The 21,009-nt window shown below is 44.2% G+C and overlaps 2 protein-coding genes across 7 annotated transcripts in view; one reads left to right on the forward strand and one right to left on the reverse strand.

Annotated features, from left to right (window-relative positions):
• The first annotated feature begins 749 nt into the window (after positions 1-749).
• LOC147639987 (uncharacterized) lies at positions 750-13,815 on the forward strand. Of its 4 annotated transcripts, XR_015262243.1 has the most exons (4): positions 755-1,128; positions 10,678-10,817; positions 11,038-11,386; positions 12,788-13,650. XR_015262243.1 is itself a non-coding variant. In XM_086775930.1 (3 exons), the coding sequence occupies exons 1-3, from the start codon at positions 948-950 to the stop codon at positions 13,798-13,800; spliced, it is 372 nt and encodes a 123-aa protein (XP_086632056.1). In that variant the 5' UTR covers positions 750-947; the 3' UTR covers positions 13,801-13,815. The 4 variants fall into 4 exon arrangements, 3 of the variants coding, with proteins under 3 accessions (XP_086632056.1, XP_086632048.1, XP_086632041.1); XM_086775930.1 differs by lacking the exons at positions 11,038-11,386; positions 12,788-13,650 and adding an exon at positions 13,750-13,815 and having other exon boundaries at positions 750-1,128; XM_086775922.1 differs by lacking the exon at positions 11,038-11,386 and having other exon boundaries at positions 751-1,128.
• A 4,180-nt stretch (positions 13,816-17,995) lies between these two features.
• The window catches only part of LOC147639988 (nudix hydrolase 20, chloroplastic-like), a 51,842-nt gene continuing 48,828 nt past the window's right edge, over positions 17,996-21,009 (reverse strand). For all 3 annotated transcript variants that reach the window (XM_086775947.1, XM_086775957.1, XM_086775941.1), the window contains 4 exons: positions 19,049-19,128; positions 18,856-18,971; positions 18,643-18,763; positions 17,996-18,187 (listed from right to left, as the gene is read on the reverse strand). In XM_086775947.1, the coding sequence (XP_086632073.1) occupies positions 18,118-18,187; positions 18,643-18,763; positions 18,856-18,971; positions 19,049-19,128 (387 nt within the window). In that variant the 3' untranslated portion in view covers positions 17,996-18,117. The remainder of the gene's footprint in view (positions 18,188-18,642; positions 18,764-18,855; positions 18,972-19,048; positions 19,129-21,009) is intronic.

A 21,009-nucleotide genomic window follows, 5' to 3' on the forward strand; every position in this document is an offset into this window, starting at 1 on the left:
TTACTTGAAAATAGAGAGCCCACCTAAGTTACCTTTACGTTGTGAAAATAGAGAACCCACCTAAGTTACCTTTACATTGTGAACGAGACCTTTCATCAGGATTGGCCGAGATAAAGGCTAATGATTTGCTTCCACAAAACTTTTCTCCCCTTTTCAGAGGGCGCATGTTAGTATGAGGAGAAGGTAGAACACATTGGCGCATGCAAGCTTTTGAGGCTCCCTACTCATCGAATGGCTTCAAATGCATAGCCAATGAGGTGTGTTATAGTGACCCAACAGCTTTAAAGCGTTCCATCCTAGCCAATGAGCAACATGTAACTAGACTTATGTTTAGTATTGAAGCATCCCTCACCCAATGTGTGATGCTCCGAGAGTAGGTGGACGTAGTGTGGCTCTCAAATTTGAAGGTTGGAATAGCCTTAAAGGGGGGTTAATCTCACAAGAAGGGTGAATGAAACTCACACTTAGGCACCCAAATTTGTATTGCAACAAAGCTCTAAAAAAACAGCATTCTAATGTATTTGTGCTGGCCACAATTAAGAAAAACGGGCTGAGATATGAAGTAGCCCTTAATCTAAGGAATGATTTTTCATATATTTTAGTTATAAAACCCACATATATAGTAAAGATTTTGGAAACAAAAACAGGAGTTGTCCTTTTTTTGATTGGTGGGAAAATATGTTTTTTTTAATTGCAAATCCTCAGCTCAGCCTCGTGGTGGGGCCCGGTTCCATGTGAACGGGCTGCAGATGGAGGCCTCCTTGCTTGCCAGCTTGTGCTGTAGGGAAGACGGCTCAGCTCAGCCTGGTGGTGCGGGGTCCATGTGACCAGCCTGCAGATGGAGGCCTCCATGCTTGCCAGCTTGTGCTTGGCGTTCGTTCATCACGCAGTGTCGTCTTCTGCTGCTTCTTCTTCTCTTGGGGTCGCCACAGTTTGCAACCATCATCATGGCAGGGCTGTGGTTCAGGTTTAAGCGGTGGGTGCGGCTCCAAGTCCTCCGCCTGGTGTGGCGTATCGTCTCTTCCCGCCTCTACCGATCGCTCCGCTCTGTCGTCTCCGCTAGCCTGTTGCCTATCGCCAGCATCGGCGTAGGTGCCGCCGTGGGCGCCACCATCGCAGCCTGTGCAGGTACATACAGAAGAAACCACTATTTTTGGTTTTGTTCTTCGGTTAGTGCCAGGAGGTGGGGAGGGAAGCAGGATGTAATACCTGAGAGGAGTGAGTGAGCTTGGTGCAATTTGGACAAAAAGCTAGAGTGAATGACCTCCTTGCCTAGGACAGTCTTATCTTTTGGTACTGGGTTGTCGATTTGGAAGTAGATGCATGATCCTTCTTTGCGGCCTCCACCACAATTGGTTTGTACCTCTGAGAAAGAACCAAAGTTTTGTCAAACAAGGTCGGTTTAAGAATTCCATGTTGCATTTAGATTTTTGACAAAATTATGATGATGATTGGATCCAGATGGTTTTTTTCTGGTTACTGCAACTGAACTGCAAGCTTTTTTACATAGTGGGCAAACTCTTCCACCATCTTAATTCCCTTTTGATTAACCGGTGTGAACTTTGTCCTCAACCCCTTCAGATACATGGGCAGGAGGAAATGCTGCTTGTGCCTCTCCACAGATGTCTTCTAGGTGAAGTCCATTGCACCATGCACGTCTTTGTGCTTTGCTTCAAAGTGTTGTCACCATGTGACTGCATCCCCAGTCAAATAGATGGATGCCTGTAGGACCCTGGTCTTCTCTCAGTGTGCATTCCAACTTGTTCACTGATGTGTGCGGAATGTCACATTTCTGGGTGCCTCCAAATAAGATGGTTTGCCTGATGTGTTGGTGCCTTTAGTGGTTTTATTTTGGGTTTTGTGGGTCTTGCTGCTGGCTGACAGCCCCTAGTGTGGTCGACCAGCAGCCCCACTCACTATATATAGGAGAGCCTCATCATTCAGCATATTGTACCACTTCATAGACCATATCTGGTACCACACCTGCTGGTTGTTGCTGCTGCCGGAGCTTGCACTACATCTGCTGCATCATCATCGCCTCTCTGGCTCCGGCACGTCAGTGTTTTACATCAGTTCCTTGGGACAGTAGCCCTCTCTGCTACAGCAGAGCATACCATCGTTTTACATCAGCTCATGGGACAGCAGCCCTCTCTGTTACATACAGCACCTCAGCGTTTTTTATCCTCAGTTCATGGGACAGCAGCCCTCTCTGCTACACAGTACAGCACCTCAGCGTTTTATCTTCAGTACATATCTCGGGACAGCAGTCCACTCTCTGCTATAGTACTTTGTCGTTTTTCTTCTACAGTTTACCTTGGGACGGCAGCCCACCCTCTGCTACAGTTCATCAGTCCTTTTTCTTCTACCGTTCACCTGGGGGACAGCAGCCCTCTCTGCTCACCATCTCACATCATCGGGACGGCAACCCTCTCTGCTTATCTTCACCATTGACACCACTTGGGACTGCAGCCCTCTCTGCTCCTCTCCATCCCTCAGGTATTGTAGCACCCTTGTCACCAGAGCTTGCACCACTTCCACCACTCGGGACAGCAGCCCACTCTCTACTACAGTTCATTGGCGTTTTTTCTTCTACCGTTCACCTCGGGACAGTAGCCCTCTTTGCTCACCATCTCACATCATCGGGACGGCAGCCCTCTCTGCATATCTTCACCATCGACACCACTCCGGACTGCAGTCCTCTTTACTTCTCTCCATCCCTCAGGTATTGCAGCACCTTTGTCACTAGAGCTTGCACCACTTCCACCACTCGGGACAGCAGCCCTCTTCGCTCAGGTATTGCAGCACCCTCGTCACCAGAGCCTGCAACACTCGGTTCGGCAACCCTCTCTGCTCTTCATCACCCCCCTCAGGTACCGCAGCACCCTTGTCACCAGAGCCTGCACTACTTCACCTTCCGCTGCCCACTACCACCTCCGAGTGCCTCGGCATCCATTGACGTGAGCCTTTGACACCGACCACCTCTCGGAGTGCCTTTGCCTCACATCGACGTGAGCCTTCGTCTCATCGACCGTGCTTGAGCTCCGACATTGTTTTTGCTTTTGCACTAGTCTTCTAATAAGAGTATCCTCACATCAGAGGACCTCTTGTACATATTTTCACTCACCATCATATATACACTCACTCACCCTATGTAGGGGCTTTTGAGGATAGTTTCACTGGGAGGGACATCATCTTCTACTCTGAGACGCATCAGGCTACTGGACAGTCCATGCCACATTTTAGTGGATACCGATGGGAGACAGCTTGTAGACAGGAGACTCGTTCAGAGCATAGAGGACGGGGCTCAAGAGGAGTGGCAATATTGTTTAGAGAGGAGCTGTAGCCACTGATACATATAGTCCGCAGAGATGAGCAGGCTAGGTACACGTGGGTTAGACTGAGGGCAAAGACGGGCAGATATCTCTACATTGCTATATGCTATTTTGTTCCTAGTACATCAGTGTATGCATCACCTAGAGGGCAGTCCCCCTTTTCTATTTTGGATGATGACATTTGGGAGTTCTCCAGGGATGGTGACATCATTCTCCTGGGGGACTTCAATGCTAGGACCGCCCATAACCAGAGAGTATTTTATGATACCTCAGAGGAGATGTCGAGGGATATGGGCCTATCTAGATGGAGCCAGAGACAGTGTTACATTACATATGTCACTCTCCAGTATATTATGAGATACGAGGCCGTTTTCACTGCCTGTTCAGAGAGGGTTTCAGACACCTACAGAGGCAAATTACAGACTTCTTTCCAGAGTCATGAGATACCAGGATCAGAGATGCCTCGGATTATACTTGCTGGAGCTGCGTAGACATAGAGAGGGTCTCTTGACAGGAAGGGAATCAGAGAGGGAGAGACACCTACAGAGGCAGATTACAGACTTCTTTCGACCAGAGATTGAGCAGTCAGGCCAGCAGGCATTGCAGCTAGCCCCAGAATATAGCCGCACCAGAGGTACACTGATTGATTGGGCTATAGAGTTGGGGCGGTCTAGGCACCCCAAGATGAGAGGCCCATCTCGACACCGGCGGAGACTACAACAGAGGATCAGGACCATACTTGCACGGCATGGGAGACGTCCAGTCAGAGTACTCACCATGGAGGACATTGAGGATATCCGCCATCGACCGATGAGAGACATCTTTGGAGAGAGATGTATATGATGCTTACCTTTGTTGCTGGAGTTTTCCTTCCCAGATGTTATCCATTAGGAGCTCCTAGTGAAACCGGCCTGACGGGCGGTGAAACAAACACTCGCACATAAAACACTTCAACGACTTTGAGGACCTAGAAAAGGAAAACAAACAGGGGAAGCTAGAGTGCTCCTGCAAATAGTACACGGACACTGATTGGCCCCAAAACGCAGTGGCGCCCCTTGCGGTATTTCTCACTGATAAATTGTTCTATTATATGTCTTTTAACCTTGAACTTCTTTTCCTGCAACATTTCCTTTGCCAATGATGGCAGGGGCTCTTGTTAACCCTAGGAATGGGTTAACGTCCCCCCTTCTTGATGGCAATCACATCCTCGTGATCGTGTTGAAGATCTTTGTGTGGGGAGAATGGACAAGCTTTGTCGATGGCTTTGATATTGAGTGACCTTCAATGGTTTTAGTTCTTCTGAAAGGAATAAGAAAAGCTAGTTAGTGAATGAAAAGGTTAGTGGTTTGTGAGCATTTTTTTTGGGGTTTTTTACTCACTTTGTTTTTGGAAATAATAAGCAAGGTTACATGTGATTTGTGCTAGTGGGAAAACTAAGAGATGTTAATAATGGGAGAGAAGAGAGGGAAGAATCCGAAGGAACGTAGACATTATCATCATAACAAGATGGTGATTCTTAGTTCTTTATTTGATTCATTGAAGCGACATTCATCATTTGAAGAAATTAGCCTTCGATGATGTCTGGCTTCATATCCACTCGGCATCCACAAACAAGTCCAGCCATTGTTCACATCGAAAGACTCTCTCACATTGAGTTTGCATACAGAAGCTTTCTCCCATGATCAGGGCTTCCACAACCATCCATAGCCTCTCACACTATGAACAGCATCACACCCTGACACATCCAGTGCTTCTGCATCACAACACAGACTCCCAAACTATCTCTCAAAAGAGAACTCGTATCACAGCACAACATAACATACAGTCGACACACCTGTACCAACCCTCTCTACCTTTCAGGGGTACTATCCATCTCTGTCATGGATTCCCTGTCCCCTGCCCAATCAGTAGCAAGGCTGTACCAAACATGTATCCATTCCTGTACCTTCTGCCTGCATGTGACCTATCTCCTGGAGAATCCCAAATACATGTTTCCTCGAGAAACCTACGACCTGTTTCCACATGAAACCCTTAGGCCTGTTTCCCTTTGAAACATCTGTCCTGTTTCCATACAAAACAATTCATGGCACCATTCAACAACAGTGCCAACAACGGCATACATCTAGTTACCTGTTCCCTCATGAAACATCTGGAAACATAGAGATGCCCATAACTGTAGGTCCCTCTCTTCCTTTCTAGCAGGAAGAAAACAATCTGCTCCATGAGCACGCAGCCATGCGAGCTTGCATCACTCCCATGCCAAGAAACACTTTCAATTGACCTGTACTTGCAGCCGGAAACCCAAGTACATAGCTGAATTTGCTACCAAACAAAAACAGCCCATAAACAGTCCATAAACAGTCTCAAAACATTCCTGTTGTAAGGAGGATCAACACCTTGTGCACCTCTGTCCCAATAGCCACCTATGGGTGAGAGGAGCTGTACACTACAATGCCTTCAAAGAGCTGTGTGTACCTCTGTAGTCCTGGCCACCTGAGAGTCCAGGGAAACCAACCCCTCCTTTCTGCAAAAACACGCCGTCCTCCAAAAAGGCACACGCCTGGCCGCCTGTGAGATGCATTGCCGCCTATACGATGCGCTGCCTACACAGTACTCAACCTGCAGCCACCTGTACGATGCACCTGCACCACCTATCCGTACAGGTCAACACCTACAGCCAGCCGTACCAAATAGTGTGCAGCTGCCGCCTGTATCAGCTGTCGTACAACAGCTGCTGCATGTACCAGCTGTACGGGACTGCACCGTACTTGACTGTACCTGCTGTCCGTACAGGCCTGCAGTTATTGCCTGTACCAGCCGCCAGCCAACCTGCACATTAGGCGTCTGAACCTGCAGCACTTGCACCCTGGTCGTTAGCTCCGCTTGTACTACCAGCCGCCAGTAAACATGCAGCCGCCTGTTCCGTACAGCTTGCAGCCGCCTGTTCTGTACGACCTGCAGTTCTATACAGGTACTCTCCACGCAGGTGTGATTCCCTTCTCCTCCAAGCAGCACCACTCCTCCCCAAAAGCAAGCGAGAGAAAGAGGCGTGCCCCCTCCCAAAAGTAGAGTAGCCTCTATATTTTACTTAGGGGCCTCCCAAGGTTTTTAAACCTTTATAACATTAATTTTTGACCACCAAAGGTTATAAAACCTTTTTAAATCAAAATCTCTTTGTCCCCTTCACACTTGGGGTTGTCCACACATGGGTTTCTTTTTTAACTCCAATTTGATCCCATTCACACTGTCCACCATGTCCCTTCAATGGCACAATAAGGCATCTTATGAGCAAAGACTCCCCATATACGACAAAAGCAATGGCTCTCAAGTGCATCTGGGTGATGAAACAATCATCCTGCACAATAGGCCACACTGTCATGCCAAAGTGACAAACACCTCTTGCTTGTTCCTTCAGAACCTGCAGCAAAAGTCTAAAACCAAGTGGAAACACGTTAACTGTGTTAGCCAAAAACAAAACCATGCATCATTCTACATATGGCACACATATGCATGACACACATATATGCATTCGCAAACAATATGCTCCTCAAGTTGCTCTACCTACTCTAAAGTAACAGTCTAAGGGCTGCTCGCAAGCCTTACGTCCATGGACATCCCGCAGGACCCACGACTGATGGTACAACATGAGCATATGAAAGCACTCAATGCATCCAAACACTACATCCACTAAGTACTTCCCACATATGTCTCATGGCCATCCCGCAGGAGTCACACCCAGTGGTGCATCCATGACATAATAAAGCACTTGATGTATCATACCAACATACATGCATCACACCACACAGTCCAGAGTATTTCCCAATGTATTCTCAATGGTACCAGGATCCAATGGCACCAGAATACAAAAATACCTCTACCTCAAAAAGTGTATGCATACATGCACAAATAGAGTTCAATCCATATATGAACCAAACCAACTCTAGGACTGCTCGCAAGACTTATGTCCTCCATAGAGTTATCCATAGTTGCAGTTATAGTTCAAGGCACGGCCGACTATGAACCATACCCAACTTAAGCATCTCATGTGTCTAGAACACAAGATCATAGAAGTCCCATAAGCAGATGTATTGTCAGCTTCCAGTACCTTCGGGTGAATACAAAGATGTCACCAAGCGACTCCTAGATAACAACTGAGCCTGGCTGTAACAAGGGAGCGAGGTGCTACCCCCCTCTTGAGCATCGGGCAATGCTCCAGACCTATGCTCTGCTGAACCTGAATGAGCCGTAACAAGAGTCGACTCCAACTCAAAGGCATCAAGATAAAGCTGCAAATCCTGAGGTGAATCTGCTAAGTCACGCTCCTCCATCCACTTCGCATCCATCAGTGAACAGTTCTTGAGCTTCACAAGATAGCGACGGGAAGCTTTACTTGTACCTTTCTTTCCTTATGTGCCAGTATCTGCTCGGGAATAAGAAACTCGTGAAGTTCCTCCGCATCCGTCTGAGCCTTATCTGATACATCCTCAGGCACCCAAAACCTGCTTGCACTCCACCCAAGTGGTAAGCACAAGTCCTTGATGAAGCATAGTAGATCACCACTGCTAAACATAGAAAGAAACTGTCTTCCGAACCCATAAAGCCTCTATTAAGATACGACCGGTGACAAACTGTCGAATGTTTTGCACCATTCCTGGCCAACTACTTCTTGTCCTTGGTGTCTTTTCTCCTGAGCTTCATCTTCAGCTCTTGCTCTTCACCTCATATAGGCAAAGACACACAATCGTGCAGTGCCTCCTGCACTTCCCTTTCACTTTCCACATGTTGAAGCTTTTGATGTGACTCTCATGAGACAACCACGAGCTTGCCCCCTTAGGAAAGTTGGCGATTGTCCCGACCAAAGCAACCACGGACTCGCCACCTTGAGAAAGTCGACGATGTCTCGGCAAACGGAACCTTGAAACCGGCCTGACGGGCAGTGAAACAAACACTCGCACATAAAACACTTCAATGACTTTGAGGACCTAGAAAAGGAAAACAAACAGGGGGAGCTAGAGTGCTCCTGCAAACAGTACACGGACATCGATTGGCCCCAAAACGTAGTGGCGCCCCTTGCGGTATTTCTTTAATTGATTATAAGAGCTTTGATTACAATCAGGCTGGGAACTCAGCCGTCATAGTAGAACTCCTGAAGCCTGCAAATAGCCTGCATCATGGCTTCATATCCACTCGGCATCCACAAACAAGTCCAGCCATTGTTCACATTGAAAGACTCTCTCACATTGAGTCTGCATACAGAAGCTTTCTCCCATGATCATGGCTTCCACAACCATCCATAGCCTCTCACACTATGAACAGCATCACACCCTGACACATCCAATGCTTCTGCATCACAACACAGACTCCCAAACTATCTCTCAAAAGAGAACTCGTATCACAACACAACATAACATACAGTCGACACACCTGTACCAACCCTCTCTACCTTTCAAGGGTACTATCCATCTCTGTCATGGATTCCCTGTCCCCTGCCCAATCAGTAGCAAGGCTGTACCAAACATGTATCCATTCCTGTACCTTCTGCCTGCATGTGACCTATCTCTTGGAGAATCCCAAATACATGTTTCCTCGAGAAACCTACGACCTGTTTCCACATGAAACCCTTAGGCCTGTTTCCCTTTGAAACTTCTGTCCTGTTTCCATACAGAACCATTCATGGCACCATTCAACAACAGTGCCAACAACGGCATACATCTAGTTACCTGTTCCCTCATGAAACATCTGGAAACATAGAGATGCCCATAACTGTAGGTCCCTCTGTTCCTTTCTAGCAGGAAGAAAACAATCTGCTCCATGAGCACGCAGCCATGCGAGCTTGCATCACTCCCATGCCAAGAAACACTTTCAATTGACCTGTACTTGCAGCCGGAAACCCAAGTACATAGCTGAATTTGCTACCAAACAAAAACAGCCCATAAACAGTCCATAAACAGTCTCAAAACATTCCTGTTGCAAGGAGGATCAGCACCTTGTGCACCTCTGTCCCAATAGCCACCTATGGGTGAGAGGAGCTGTACACTACAATCCAAGTTTGCCTTCAAAGAGCTGTGTGTACCTCTGCAGTCCTGGCCACCTGAGAGTCCAGGGAAACCAGCCCCTCCTTTCTGCAAAAACACGCCGTCCTCCAAAAAGCACACGCTTGGCCGCCTGTGAGATGCACTGCCGCCTATACGATGCGCTGCCTGCACAGTACTCAACCTACAGCCACCTGTACAATGCACCTGCACCACCTATCCATACAGGTCAACAGCTACAGCCACCCGTACCAAATAGTGTGCAGCTGTTGCCTGTATCAGCTGTTGTACAGCAGCCGCTGCCTGTACCAGCTGTACGGGACTGCACCGTACTTGACTGTACCTGCTGTCCATACAGGCCTGCAATTACTGCGTGTACCAGCCGCCAGCCAACCTGCACATTAGGCGTCTGAACCTGCAGCACCTGTACCCTGGTCGTCAGCTCCGCCTGTACTACCAGCCGCCAGTAAACATGCAGCCGCCTGTTCCATACAGCTTGCAGCCGCCTGTTCTGTACGACCTGCAGTTCTATACAGGTACTCTCCACGCAGGTGTGATTCCCTTCTCCTCCACGCAGCACCACTCCTCCCCAAAAGCAAGCGAGAGAAAGAGGCGTGCCCCCTCCCAAAAGTAGAGTAGCCTCTATATTTTACTTAGGGGCCTCCCAAGGTTTTAAAACCTTTATAACATTAATTTTTGACCACCAAAGGTTATAAAACCTTTTTAAATCAAAATCTCTTTGCCCCCTTCACACTTGGGGTTGTCCACACATGGGTTTCCTTTTTAACTCCAATCTGATGCCATTCACACTATCCACCATGTCCCCGTGCACACCTGCATACTGTCCAGAGAAAAACACAGGGTCGTGACACCTAGTACCTTACTTTTCCTCATAGTTGTTGTTTCAGTTTCAGTTAGTTGTTTAGTTGTTTTAGCTTTTCTTACACAGACATTGTATTAGATCCACCAATTGTTGTAACCTTTTTGGTGTCATAGGTCATTTTGGCCTTTTGAAGACGCTAATATATCATCATTTCATTTCATTTCATTTCTCTTTTGCACTCTTATCTCCACTACATTGTGCTATCGTCAAGAACCAAGGTGCTGAATATTCATTATCAAAGTTACAAATATAATCTTGTTTGTAAGCTTCCGCATGTTACATAGGTATGATGCCAATACATTTTTAACCACTATAACACCACTGCCTTCTTCACTTCAGAATTTTTGGAGGGGATGGTTCAGCTTTTGATTTTTTGGCATTGCTGTTTTGTCATTTTGGCTAAATCGATTGTGTGCTGTTGACTGGCAAGCTTCCGCAATTGGTTATGGGGCCTTGATTGGAGCAGGGAGTGCAGTTGTTGCTTTGTTGGTGCTGAAGGTGGGGAAAAAAATTTCTGAGAAAATTGGAAGTTCAAACTCTGCACAGAGGCGGGTTACTTTTTGGAAGAAGGTAAATATGTTTTTTTCTGCATCATAAATCAGTACATGGGATCATAATTCCCTTGCGTTCAGTAAAATTAAATTTGATGGGTGTGTAGAATGGTGGTGAAGCGTTTAGCTAATAAGCATCTGTATCTTCAAAGAAAATGAAATAATGACCAGTTATGTTTTAAGACTTTTGGTATGAATATTTCAAACTTCCCCTCATTTTTAAAAGTGTTTCATTGCAGCAGGAGGAAATAACATATTTTGGTCAGTCATCACGAAGTAGACGCCATGCAAGATAACCCTACTAGTTCATTCATCTAGCGTCCATATCAGTGGACCAAACTTTTACAAAGAGCCCTGATATGTTTTTTGCGAGGACCCTGTGGCCATTGGTGGACATATGGGTAGATCTATCAACAAGCATGCATTAAAAACCATCACTAAGTTTTTGCCATAAAAGATTGTCTTCTCTCAGTTCAGTTTTTTCCTTTGTTTTTGTTAGCTGTGAAGATGCGTCGTCAAAGACAACAATGTCATGACCATTGAAAGTGGTTTAGACAAGAGCTCCAAAGCTCTTCCTTGGGAAAACAGGTAGTGATCTCCCCCTCAAGCCATCTCTTTACGAGGAGAAAGAAACCCATTGACTATCCTAACTTCCCCAAGAAACTAAAAGAGTATCCCAACCCATTGTCGGACAAGGACCGAGTGAAACAAGCCCACGAACTTGTAAGGAAAGTGCAAGCTGAACTAGAGCCTATCCTTGAGCAAGTGGACGAGTACGAACCATTGACCCCCCTGAGTAGAGGCTTCATCTTGGGGGGGATACTGCCAATGTAGAGGATAGGTCTTGATCATCAATGATAGTTGTTATAGAGGCTATACCCTTGGCAAAGCTGTGTGGGTCAGGCCATAACATCCCATTCTAGTTCCATGTGGCCATGTGAAGCACAGTTGTGGTCTCATCGACCCTGCTCTCTCATGCTTCATGCAGGTAATTATGACCTGACCGTCACAATACATGGCCCATTTGCCTGCCTTCCCTGCTTCCGTGACATGTAGCATTTCGATGTTCCTCTACTCCACCTGCAAGGGAGTGAGGCCACTCCTATGTAGATGTGTCCTGCTTTGGAGCCTCCCGCTTCCGTGTGAAATCCTCCGGAGCTCCCTACTCTGAGGTGAGATCCCTATAATACAAACATTCATGGACCTCCCCTGCAATACTTTAGCACCCTAGCTCGACACACACCATTCCCAGCCTATGCCCCAGCACCATATCCGTACCCATATCCTTATGCTTACCCACCTCAACCTGCATCTATCCTCACTCCACTGGCGGGAGGTTTATAAGGAGTAGGGTTCTTGCTTTCTTGTTTCTTATCTGAACTCAGTATCGTAATCTTTTGCAACAGTTTCTTCTTCCTCCATCATTAATCTTTTGCAACGTTTTCTTCTTCCACCCCTATTGCTACTTTTCTCCCATAGTTCCTTTCCACTTTTCCTAGCGCCCTGTCCAAGTCATGGCACCTGGTCATCCATCACTTTTCTTTCCACCAACCTTTCTTTCTAGTCTCTTTGCTTTACCGGGCTTTCTTCCCAGGATTCTCACATCTGGAGATCTTTGTTCTCATTCTTGCTTGAGCTTTTTATAGACCCATACTTGACCCTTTTATTAGTACGTGCTTTTACCAAGTAGCATAGCTTTCACTTATCAATGTTATGGTACCTTTGGTTTAGACTGCAACATCTCAGTCATTTTTGGCTAATTTTTTCTAAAATCTTGCAGATTGTTTGACTGTAATGATGTTGGAGTGGAGTCTTTGTCCTATTGAGTGTCTTATTTTAGTGTTATATTGAAGGCTCTCTGTACTGTATTGAATGACGGTGGAGGTGGCTATTTTTTTATGATTGTCAGATTTTCTTATTTTAGCTGTCAGATTTTCTTATTTTAGCTATAATGCTATTGTGAATTTATTGGACTGACTGTTGCAACAGAATAGTTCCGACTCCCAATGCCAGCAACGTAGCACGTGCCAGCTGAAATGAGTTAAGCATAGTTTAGATGCTCTGATTATTGCTGTGGTCTTTTACGAGGTGATTGTCAGGCGCTCTAGTCATTTTCACTTTCAAAGAGCTGGCCAATTCCTCCTCCTCCATCTTGTGCTTCTTTGTTGTCCTTATCTTCTTCCTCTTTCTTCTACAATTGGCAGTTACCATGCTACAAGCGTAGCCTCTATGAGCAATCTTCTATAGTTGAGAAGCTCAAAAGCAGCATGGCGGAGCTGCTAGTTATTATTCTCTCTGTTTTTTCTGGAGAGAGAGAGCTAAACAAATTTCAGTGGCCTCCTGCAAGGAAGGTGAGTCCACACTGTTGTATGGAGTAGGTGGGGCACAGTGTAGTGTTGTGTCACAGCTCCTATCCAATTTGCGGTACAAGACCTTCTGGATGAAGGCAAGCGGTGCTCTGAGAGACCTGGGGACCAGTGGCCACAATCCAGGGCCACCACCTCGCCGTACTGCAGATCATGGTGGTCGGTATCACAACTGCGGGCATGCTTTTTGTGCTTGCGATGACCGGGCTGCTGATGTGGGGAATTCAGCTCTCTCAAGGACTTTCGGTATTCCTTCGTGATGAAGAAGCCAAGATTAGGCTGTGGGGATGCTTTTTGTGCTTGGGATAAACCAGGCTGATGGTGTGGGGGATTCAGCTCTCTCAAGGGCTTTCGATATTCCTTCGGGATGAAGAAGCCGGATTTTGCAAAGGATAAGGCTGCAGGAGAGAGTGTTTAGGAGGATGAGGTCTTTAGGGTTTGAGAACTGCACAGGAAATTTTTAACTTGTTAACTTGTGTTTACTCATTTGACTAATTTGAGGGTTGTGTGCTAGTTAAACGTCCATATTCATTTTGCTTACTGATTCTTAACACCGTTCATAAACTAGGAGCATTGTGATTACAGAAAAGATGGGCGGTATTGATACTATTTCTGTGCCCTGGACTTAAGAGGTAGTGGAAAAAAATCAGCCACTTCTTCTTCATCCATTTTGCTTTAAACTGATCCACCTTTCAATTGCTTGGACATGCATTTTCGGGTCAATTCTCTTTTCTTTCGAGTAATATGGCTTATGATTTGTACTAAGACTTTTGGGCCTTCTACAACTAAATTGCTTATCCTGGTAGAAATCAGCTCCTTGGATACTTTTTCCTTTGTGCCTTCGGGAGGTGCTGGGTTGGCTAATGATTTTCAGCTCCGCTATTTTCTTTTTCTTGAGTTTGTCTAGGTAGTTCACTTGTTCGCCCTGCTGATGTTTCTCCCAGACCTCCTTATGATAAGTAAGTTTCTTTATCTGTACCCATCCCTCTTCTGCTCTAAGTTTCTTTATCTGTAGATCAGCTAGCTACGCGCTTAACAAGTAAGACACTACCTAGCATTACTGCCAACTCCAGTAAGTATACACTATAATCAAAGATAACAAAGTCATCAATACAAGTGTGTGCACGAATAGGAACCAAACATGAGATTCTTCCATTATAACATTAAACAATCATTGAAGCTTTAAATATTGTTAGCCTTCCATAACCTCTTGCAATTGATATATTTCATGAAGGTTTCAAGCTAAGAATCACTCATTATAACATAATAAGCAAGTGCCATCTCGGCCACAACGTATCGCTCTTGTTAAAGCCCACACAATATTAAAGTTTTAAATGCTGTCAAAGTTCTATAACGTCTTGCAATTGACACATAGCAAGCAGGAGCATTACAATTTTGACAGTTACGGTTCAAGAAGTTTTCAAGCTAAGAATCACTCTTCTAAATTCATTGAATTCTCTCCAAATCCTACAAAATGACAATCTCAATCCCACTTTTAGACTAATTTAGACACCTCACCAAAAGCTACATCCACATGCCCATAATCATTGGGACCTTATCACAATGAACTTGACACTTGACATGACTATATACTATAACGTCTGACATGCTTCTCTTTCTAGCACAACTTTATGGGTCTCAAGTGTGTAAATTTAATATTTTCTCAAATCTTCTCTACTATTCCCAACCTTCTAAGTTTTTTTCCTTAAAAGTAAGTTCAATCAATTAATATGACAAACATGGCTGTATGAATAAAAGTCCAATCAGTTAATATGACAAACATGGCTGTATGAATAATATACATGATATAACTTTTCTTACTAACCGCTTTCTCCTCATATTCTCTAACGAGATCTATGGATGGGATTTTAAATTTTTTTTTCATGGAGTCTTATTTCATTACGAGTCGCACATAGGAATTTCACCGGAGGACACATGCCATATTACTCACCACACATTCCCAAGTACCACAAAGAGGGTACCACCATTCCAAATATTGGCAACTTGTTGTTAAGCAATGAACAAGCCACAAGACAAACCCGACATTAGTCATTCGATTGATTGGAGTGAACATCTTGCACAGCTTTGGTAGAACTAGGCATCACAAGTTGAGTCAGGACGATCTTTGATGTCAAGGGCAACCAATCGGCCTTGATCTAGAGCATGAGCTTGAAAGGCAAGCGCATTGCATACTATTGTCACTACAAAATCGTCGAAGAAGAGGGTGGAAGCAAGCACCAAGATGATTGAACGATGACGGCCTAAAGTGTGCGGGTGGCAACCTATGTGCCTACTTGTAGGTGAGCACACAATTAGTATGAGGCGTCTCCAAGAGGATTTAAACCCAAGACCTCTTGTAGGATGTCCAAAGCCTTATCCACTAGGCTTTTGATTTGGGGACATGCATGGGCTTTTGATTTGGGGACATGCATGTGCTTTTCAATTTCCCTCCTATTTATATTGATAGACCATGATGATGTCTAGAATCTAGCTCGAAATGAGTATCTATAAATTTTGTAGCATATGCAAGCTTATGTCACTATCAATGTCACCATTAAGCAAAGCTAGTGTGTCGCCTATGTTTGTTCAAAGCAATTATGAGAATGAATAATCCACCAACTAGTGCACTTTATGCTTAGGCCTACATTATGTCCATATCGTTTCAATTAGTGTGTTCATTTTTGCATATAGCAATATAGACAATAAATGATTGACAAATCAAATGCTCCACATGGTTGGATTTGTGTAATGCCACAATTACACAATTCAACAAGGTGACTCGTCTCTTTAGAAGAGCTAGAGCAAAACAAAGAATTCTATCAATCAAGAAGGTTACTACTCAAACCTTCATCTTTGTCATGGTCAACCGTGAGCAAGTTTTACAATTAATGGGGTTTTGATTGTAATTTCATCTTTTGGATGCTTGGTATATACTCAAGATGCACTATTTTCATACAAAAACGTAGTCACTCAAACATCTCAAATTTCAGACCAATCAACGACACTCGCGTGATTTCCAAACATTATGTAATTAAACAACAAAGCCTTATATCTTTAATATGTTATTCAATCGACTACACTAGCCACATTATGCCTCATTGAACACGTTAACATACTCCCAAAACTCTACATCTCCCTTGTACTCTATATATGTCAAATGTACACAAGAAATCACACGCATAACTTTCCAAGCATTCTAGTTAGTACCATAGCTTATTCATAACCAATTTTGCAAGATGAAAGGCTAGGGTAACTTGTGGTTGTTACTTTTTTAGAATTATTAATGAATCAATACAAAGCTATGTAGGCCTATTTCCAATTATAAACATTGTATGTACATATGGAAACATGTATATTTAAAAAACTAACAAAATGAATTTGTTTATGGACATACAAATGGGAGTAGCTCGGAGACATTGAATAGAAGGTTAGACTTGCTATATTGAGGGTAGGAGCTTGAATTCACATTGTAGAGGCACTCCAATGACAAAAGCCTATATGCATCACAACACAAGTTTTCAAATAATGAAAGGTGCTCCTACCTTCAGTACCCTTGCTATCCACCCACTCCCCATGTTGCAAAACTCCCACTACTCCAAGAGCCTCTCTGCACACCTCACCATCACCCCCCATGGCTATGTATCTCAACTCATGGCTAGCTTACAACAATGTCTTCATCTTACTGTGGCTAAGAATTAACCACCTTTGGGTTAGATTGTTTACTAGAAGTTCATGAAGAGGGGTGTTGGGGAGGTTTGTCAATGAAAGCAACATGATGAAGAGCATCAACTCTTCACAATCGCGTGATCTTTTCAGATCAACCCAAGCCTTCACAAGCTGTGGTAATCCAACACAGTCCACAATAACATTACCAATAAGGACACCGATGGAGCCCCTCTTTGCGACGATGAAGAGAACATGTGCACTCAAGGGACATTGGATGGCAACCATGTCCTAAGTTAGGCACCAATATACTAGTGCTTTTTCGCGAAGAGTACCAGATCTACCTCAGGACAGTAATGATAATCCCATGCATGATCTACCATGAACATGACATTTTCTCTTTCAAAATGTTGTGCTTGTCATTTCATAAATATATGTAATGTTTTCATGCGTTGTGCATAGTGTTGTGAGGGGTTAAAATGGCCCAAGATTGTCAATAAAATAATTCCTCTTAGCTAGGCTTTTTGCAACTACTTTAATTAAAAAGTGCTTCACTTTCATCTTGTCGTGCCCTGTGTAGTCCTTTTCAGGCCAAATCCATGAGGGTTGAAATGGCCCAAGATTGAGTCAATAAAACCCTTGCTCTTGGCTAAGCTTTCATCTTTGGTTTTCTGTGTAGTTCTTCTTTTCAGGCCACATCTCGATGCATAGTGCTTCTCAAGGTGTCATCGAGGAGTTAATTATGGCAAATGATTAGTGACTTCATTAAGGATGTACTGAAGCTTCTTCGCCTAAGAGATATATAGGGCCAAACTCTAGAAGAAGATCAAGCCTACCCTGAAATGCTTTGTTCATTGCATGTGTCAAGCTGCTGCTTCAACAATAATGAGAAGCAAAAACACAATCTCACACGAGTGCAACAACATGGTTATCAAGATACCTTCCATGGTCTCTTTAACAAGGGTAACGAATGTCACATGGCCACCTACACAATATAATGTCATTAAGGCCAATGTGATTACATAGCAAAAATATTGTTGAATGTGACATTTTACTGAAAACAACTTGTTTCTTCAAAGAAACAATTCCTTCTATAAAACTTTGTTGAAAATACTTGAAAAAACATTAAAAGCTACCCCTCCATCAAAAAAGGTGTGACCGATGAGTGGTGCAGACAAGAATCATTTCACATATAAGATAAAATGATAATATAAAGCTACGTAGTAGACTTAGTGGAGTTTGATAAGGTCAAGTGTTCTCTTGCTTTGACTAGTTTATCCATGAGTTCTCCTAAAGGCATTCCCCTCTTTGAAGACTAAGCAAAAGATGAAGATAACCCTTCTGATCAGGGGTTATGTACCTGTAATAAAAAACACCACAAAGATGAGATACTTGTTCATCATACAATTCATGAATGCCAATCCACATGGCATGCCCATGATCTTTTTCTTGTAATGTGTGTGCCAGAGGGGGGGGGGGGGGGACACATGTGCGTGTGTATGTGTGCATACACGCGCACACACATACATACATGCATACATGATGTATGTATGTATGTGTGTATGCATACGTGCATGTATGTGTATGTGTATGTATATGTGCATGTATGTGTATGTGTGAATGTGTGTATATGTATGTACATAAGCACATCATGTCCATTGAGCCCTGGTTCCACGCCATGTAGCCGTCTCCTTTTGCCATTAGGCCATCCCTCCATGGGGATATGCACATACTCTATATCTTCAGATATGGGTACCTCTTCCACATTTTTAGGCTAGACAAGGATCACAAGCATGTTGACTCAAGCTACTATACCCGTGGCGGAAGAGAAAGTCGATGACTACAAGGGCACAATTGGGTTTATAAGCAGTGCTTGTTTGAAGGATCTTCTCCACTTCTTCAATAGGCAACAAAGTGAAGTCGTCTACTTCTCCATCTGCATTAGCTTTTATAAGTCAGAACTAGGCCTTCCATTCTATCAACAATTCATGAATTTCCTATAATGCCCAAAATATAAAGCCATCGGACCTTTGTTGTGAGGTTTGAAGTCTAGAGGGAGCTGCAAATCATAACAGAATAGAACATCCCTTTTGAGCCTATCACCCTCAATATCTTCGTAGCTAACAGCACTAACTGGCACTGCCCTGTAATAAAAGGAATAAAGAATGATTAAGACTTGATATTTTAATTTAAGTGCTTAACATCATATATGCATATCTACCTCTCTGCGATTGCCTGGGGAATGGCGGCTTCTTCATCACATTCCTTAATAACATTCTCCCTGCAACTCAGCCCCACTGGCTGTGTTCACACAAGGAATAAGCTTTAAAAACAAGCACTAGTGCAAAGTTACAAATACTTCAGTTTGGAATGATTGTTTGTGAAGCGAGCTGCAGTATAAGCATGAATAGTCTAGCAATAAAAATTAAACCAAGAATTTAATGATCGCAAACTTTACTAGAATTGCTTTACACAGCATTAATTAGCACACACATGAGAGTAGGATTGAGAAATTGTACACAGCACACCCTCATTGGAATTTGGGTCTCAATGGCCTGCCGCTGAGTGGCAATATCTCAACCCTTATTTAGACACATGTCCAATAGCATCCATGACCATCTTTAATGTCATTGATTTTCCAAAGGAGATTGTCAACTGACTATAGGATGAGATGTTGTTAGATAAGTAGTCAGTCTCAGTATGCACAATACATGACATACAAACAGGCTAACAAAAAAGGGAACAGTAGGATAATCAGGAACTGCCTTTGGCAGCTCTACCTCCATGCACATGGATACAACCAGATGCATTGCTCACTCTGGAAGAGCTTGTAAAGGAGGGGTTCACATCAAGGGCATCTAAGCACAAAGTTCTCGAAAGTTGCTTACAATTTTCTAAAAGGAAAAATTTAACAGCTACGCAATACCTCCAAATCTCACAATTTTCCAGGAAACAAGTCGCATGAGTGTGCATGCACCACAAAATTGAAGGGCATCAGCCTGTCATTAATAAAGACATGTCATACCTTAGGAATAATCTCACAACTCTTCAATCTATACTGTATATGCTACTTAATGTAAGATCTACAAGCAGTAAAAGTTCTACAACTTGAAGTACTGTTGCATGCATGGACCATGGAGACGGCAGGTACGGTAGGAGTAGGATGGCAAAGACCTAGCGATTTCAGTATTTCTTAATTCATCCTCAAGCGACCCACCATGCTAGGAGCTCACATTAGGAAAGCATTCCATAGGAAGATGATCAGCAGCCTAGCAGTTTGGCACTTTTGGTGGCCTACTATATGTAAGGCACCGAGGGGCGCCAATATCCTCCAAGCAGAGACATCAAGTGCTATACGATGTATCTTCTACACAGTTTCAAGCTGCCTGGAGTTTATTCAAGGTGATGCAATAGCTGTTCCATCCGTTTTCCATAGAGTGGCCTATGTGCCTTCAAAGTGCACTAGTTTTTTATGCCACGACTGTGGCAGTCCAACACAAATTGTCACCAACTGGACATAATCCCTGTGATTACTGGCTATGAGTGAACTCATCGAGAGTCTGACTCGATGGCACGTCGGGACTTGGTTCTCATGTCTGAGTTCACAAATTTCAAGTACAAGCTTTAGAAAATGGGAGCTTGTCCAAAACAACTTATGCATTGCATCTTTCTTGTTTGATTGATGCATGGAAATGAAAGTGTAAAATGTTTTTACTGCGTGCGATGTGTCCATTTCGGGTCCAAGGATACCTAGGATTGGTCAATAGACATGTGTGCATGGATTGCCCTGAATCTGACAAGCTTCTGTGCATGTGAACATGTGGTAAGCCTTGCTAGAAGCATTATTCAATGTTTGTCAGTTTTTGTACTTGCAGGTTCACACACGTGGGCAATTACATTATATATAGGGTGCCCTACTTGTTCACGAGTGTGGGCTGCCCATATCCATGAACACACAAGATTATGGGCAGCCATGCCAAGTGTAAGGTGCCACCCAACACTTGGCACATACCCACTTACAAGTGGAGGGTGGTTGCATGGACACACCACCTACTTAAAAAGGGCACCATAGCCATACCTTGGCCCCCTAGCTTGCTAGCTCTGCCCAAGTTTGCGAGGTGCTGCCCAGCCTCGTGCCGGCTGCTCCGCCAGGCTTCCCAGGTGGTGCCCACCTTTTGCCAC

This window comes from Cibotium barometz, chromosome 3, assembly GCF_041138505.1.
Source record: "Cibotium barometz isolate CiBa-2024 chromosome 3, ASM4113850v1, whole genome shotgun sequence".
NCBI lineage: Eukaryota > Viridiplantae > Streptophyta > Polypodiopsida > Cyatheales > Cibotiaceae > Cibotium > Cibotium barometz.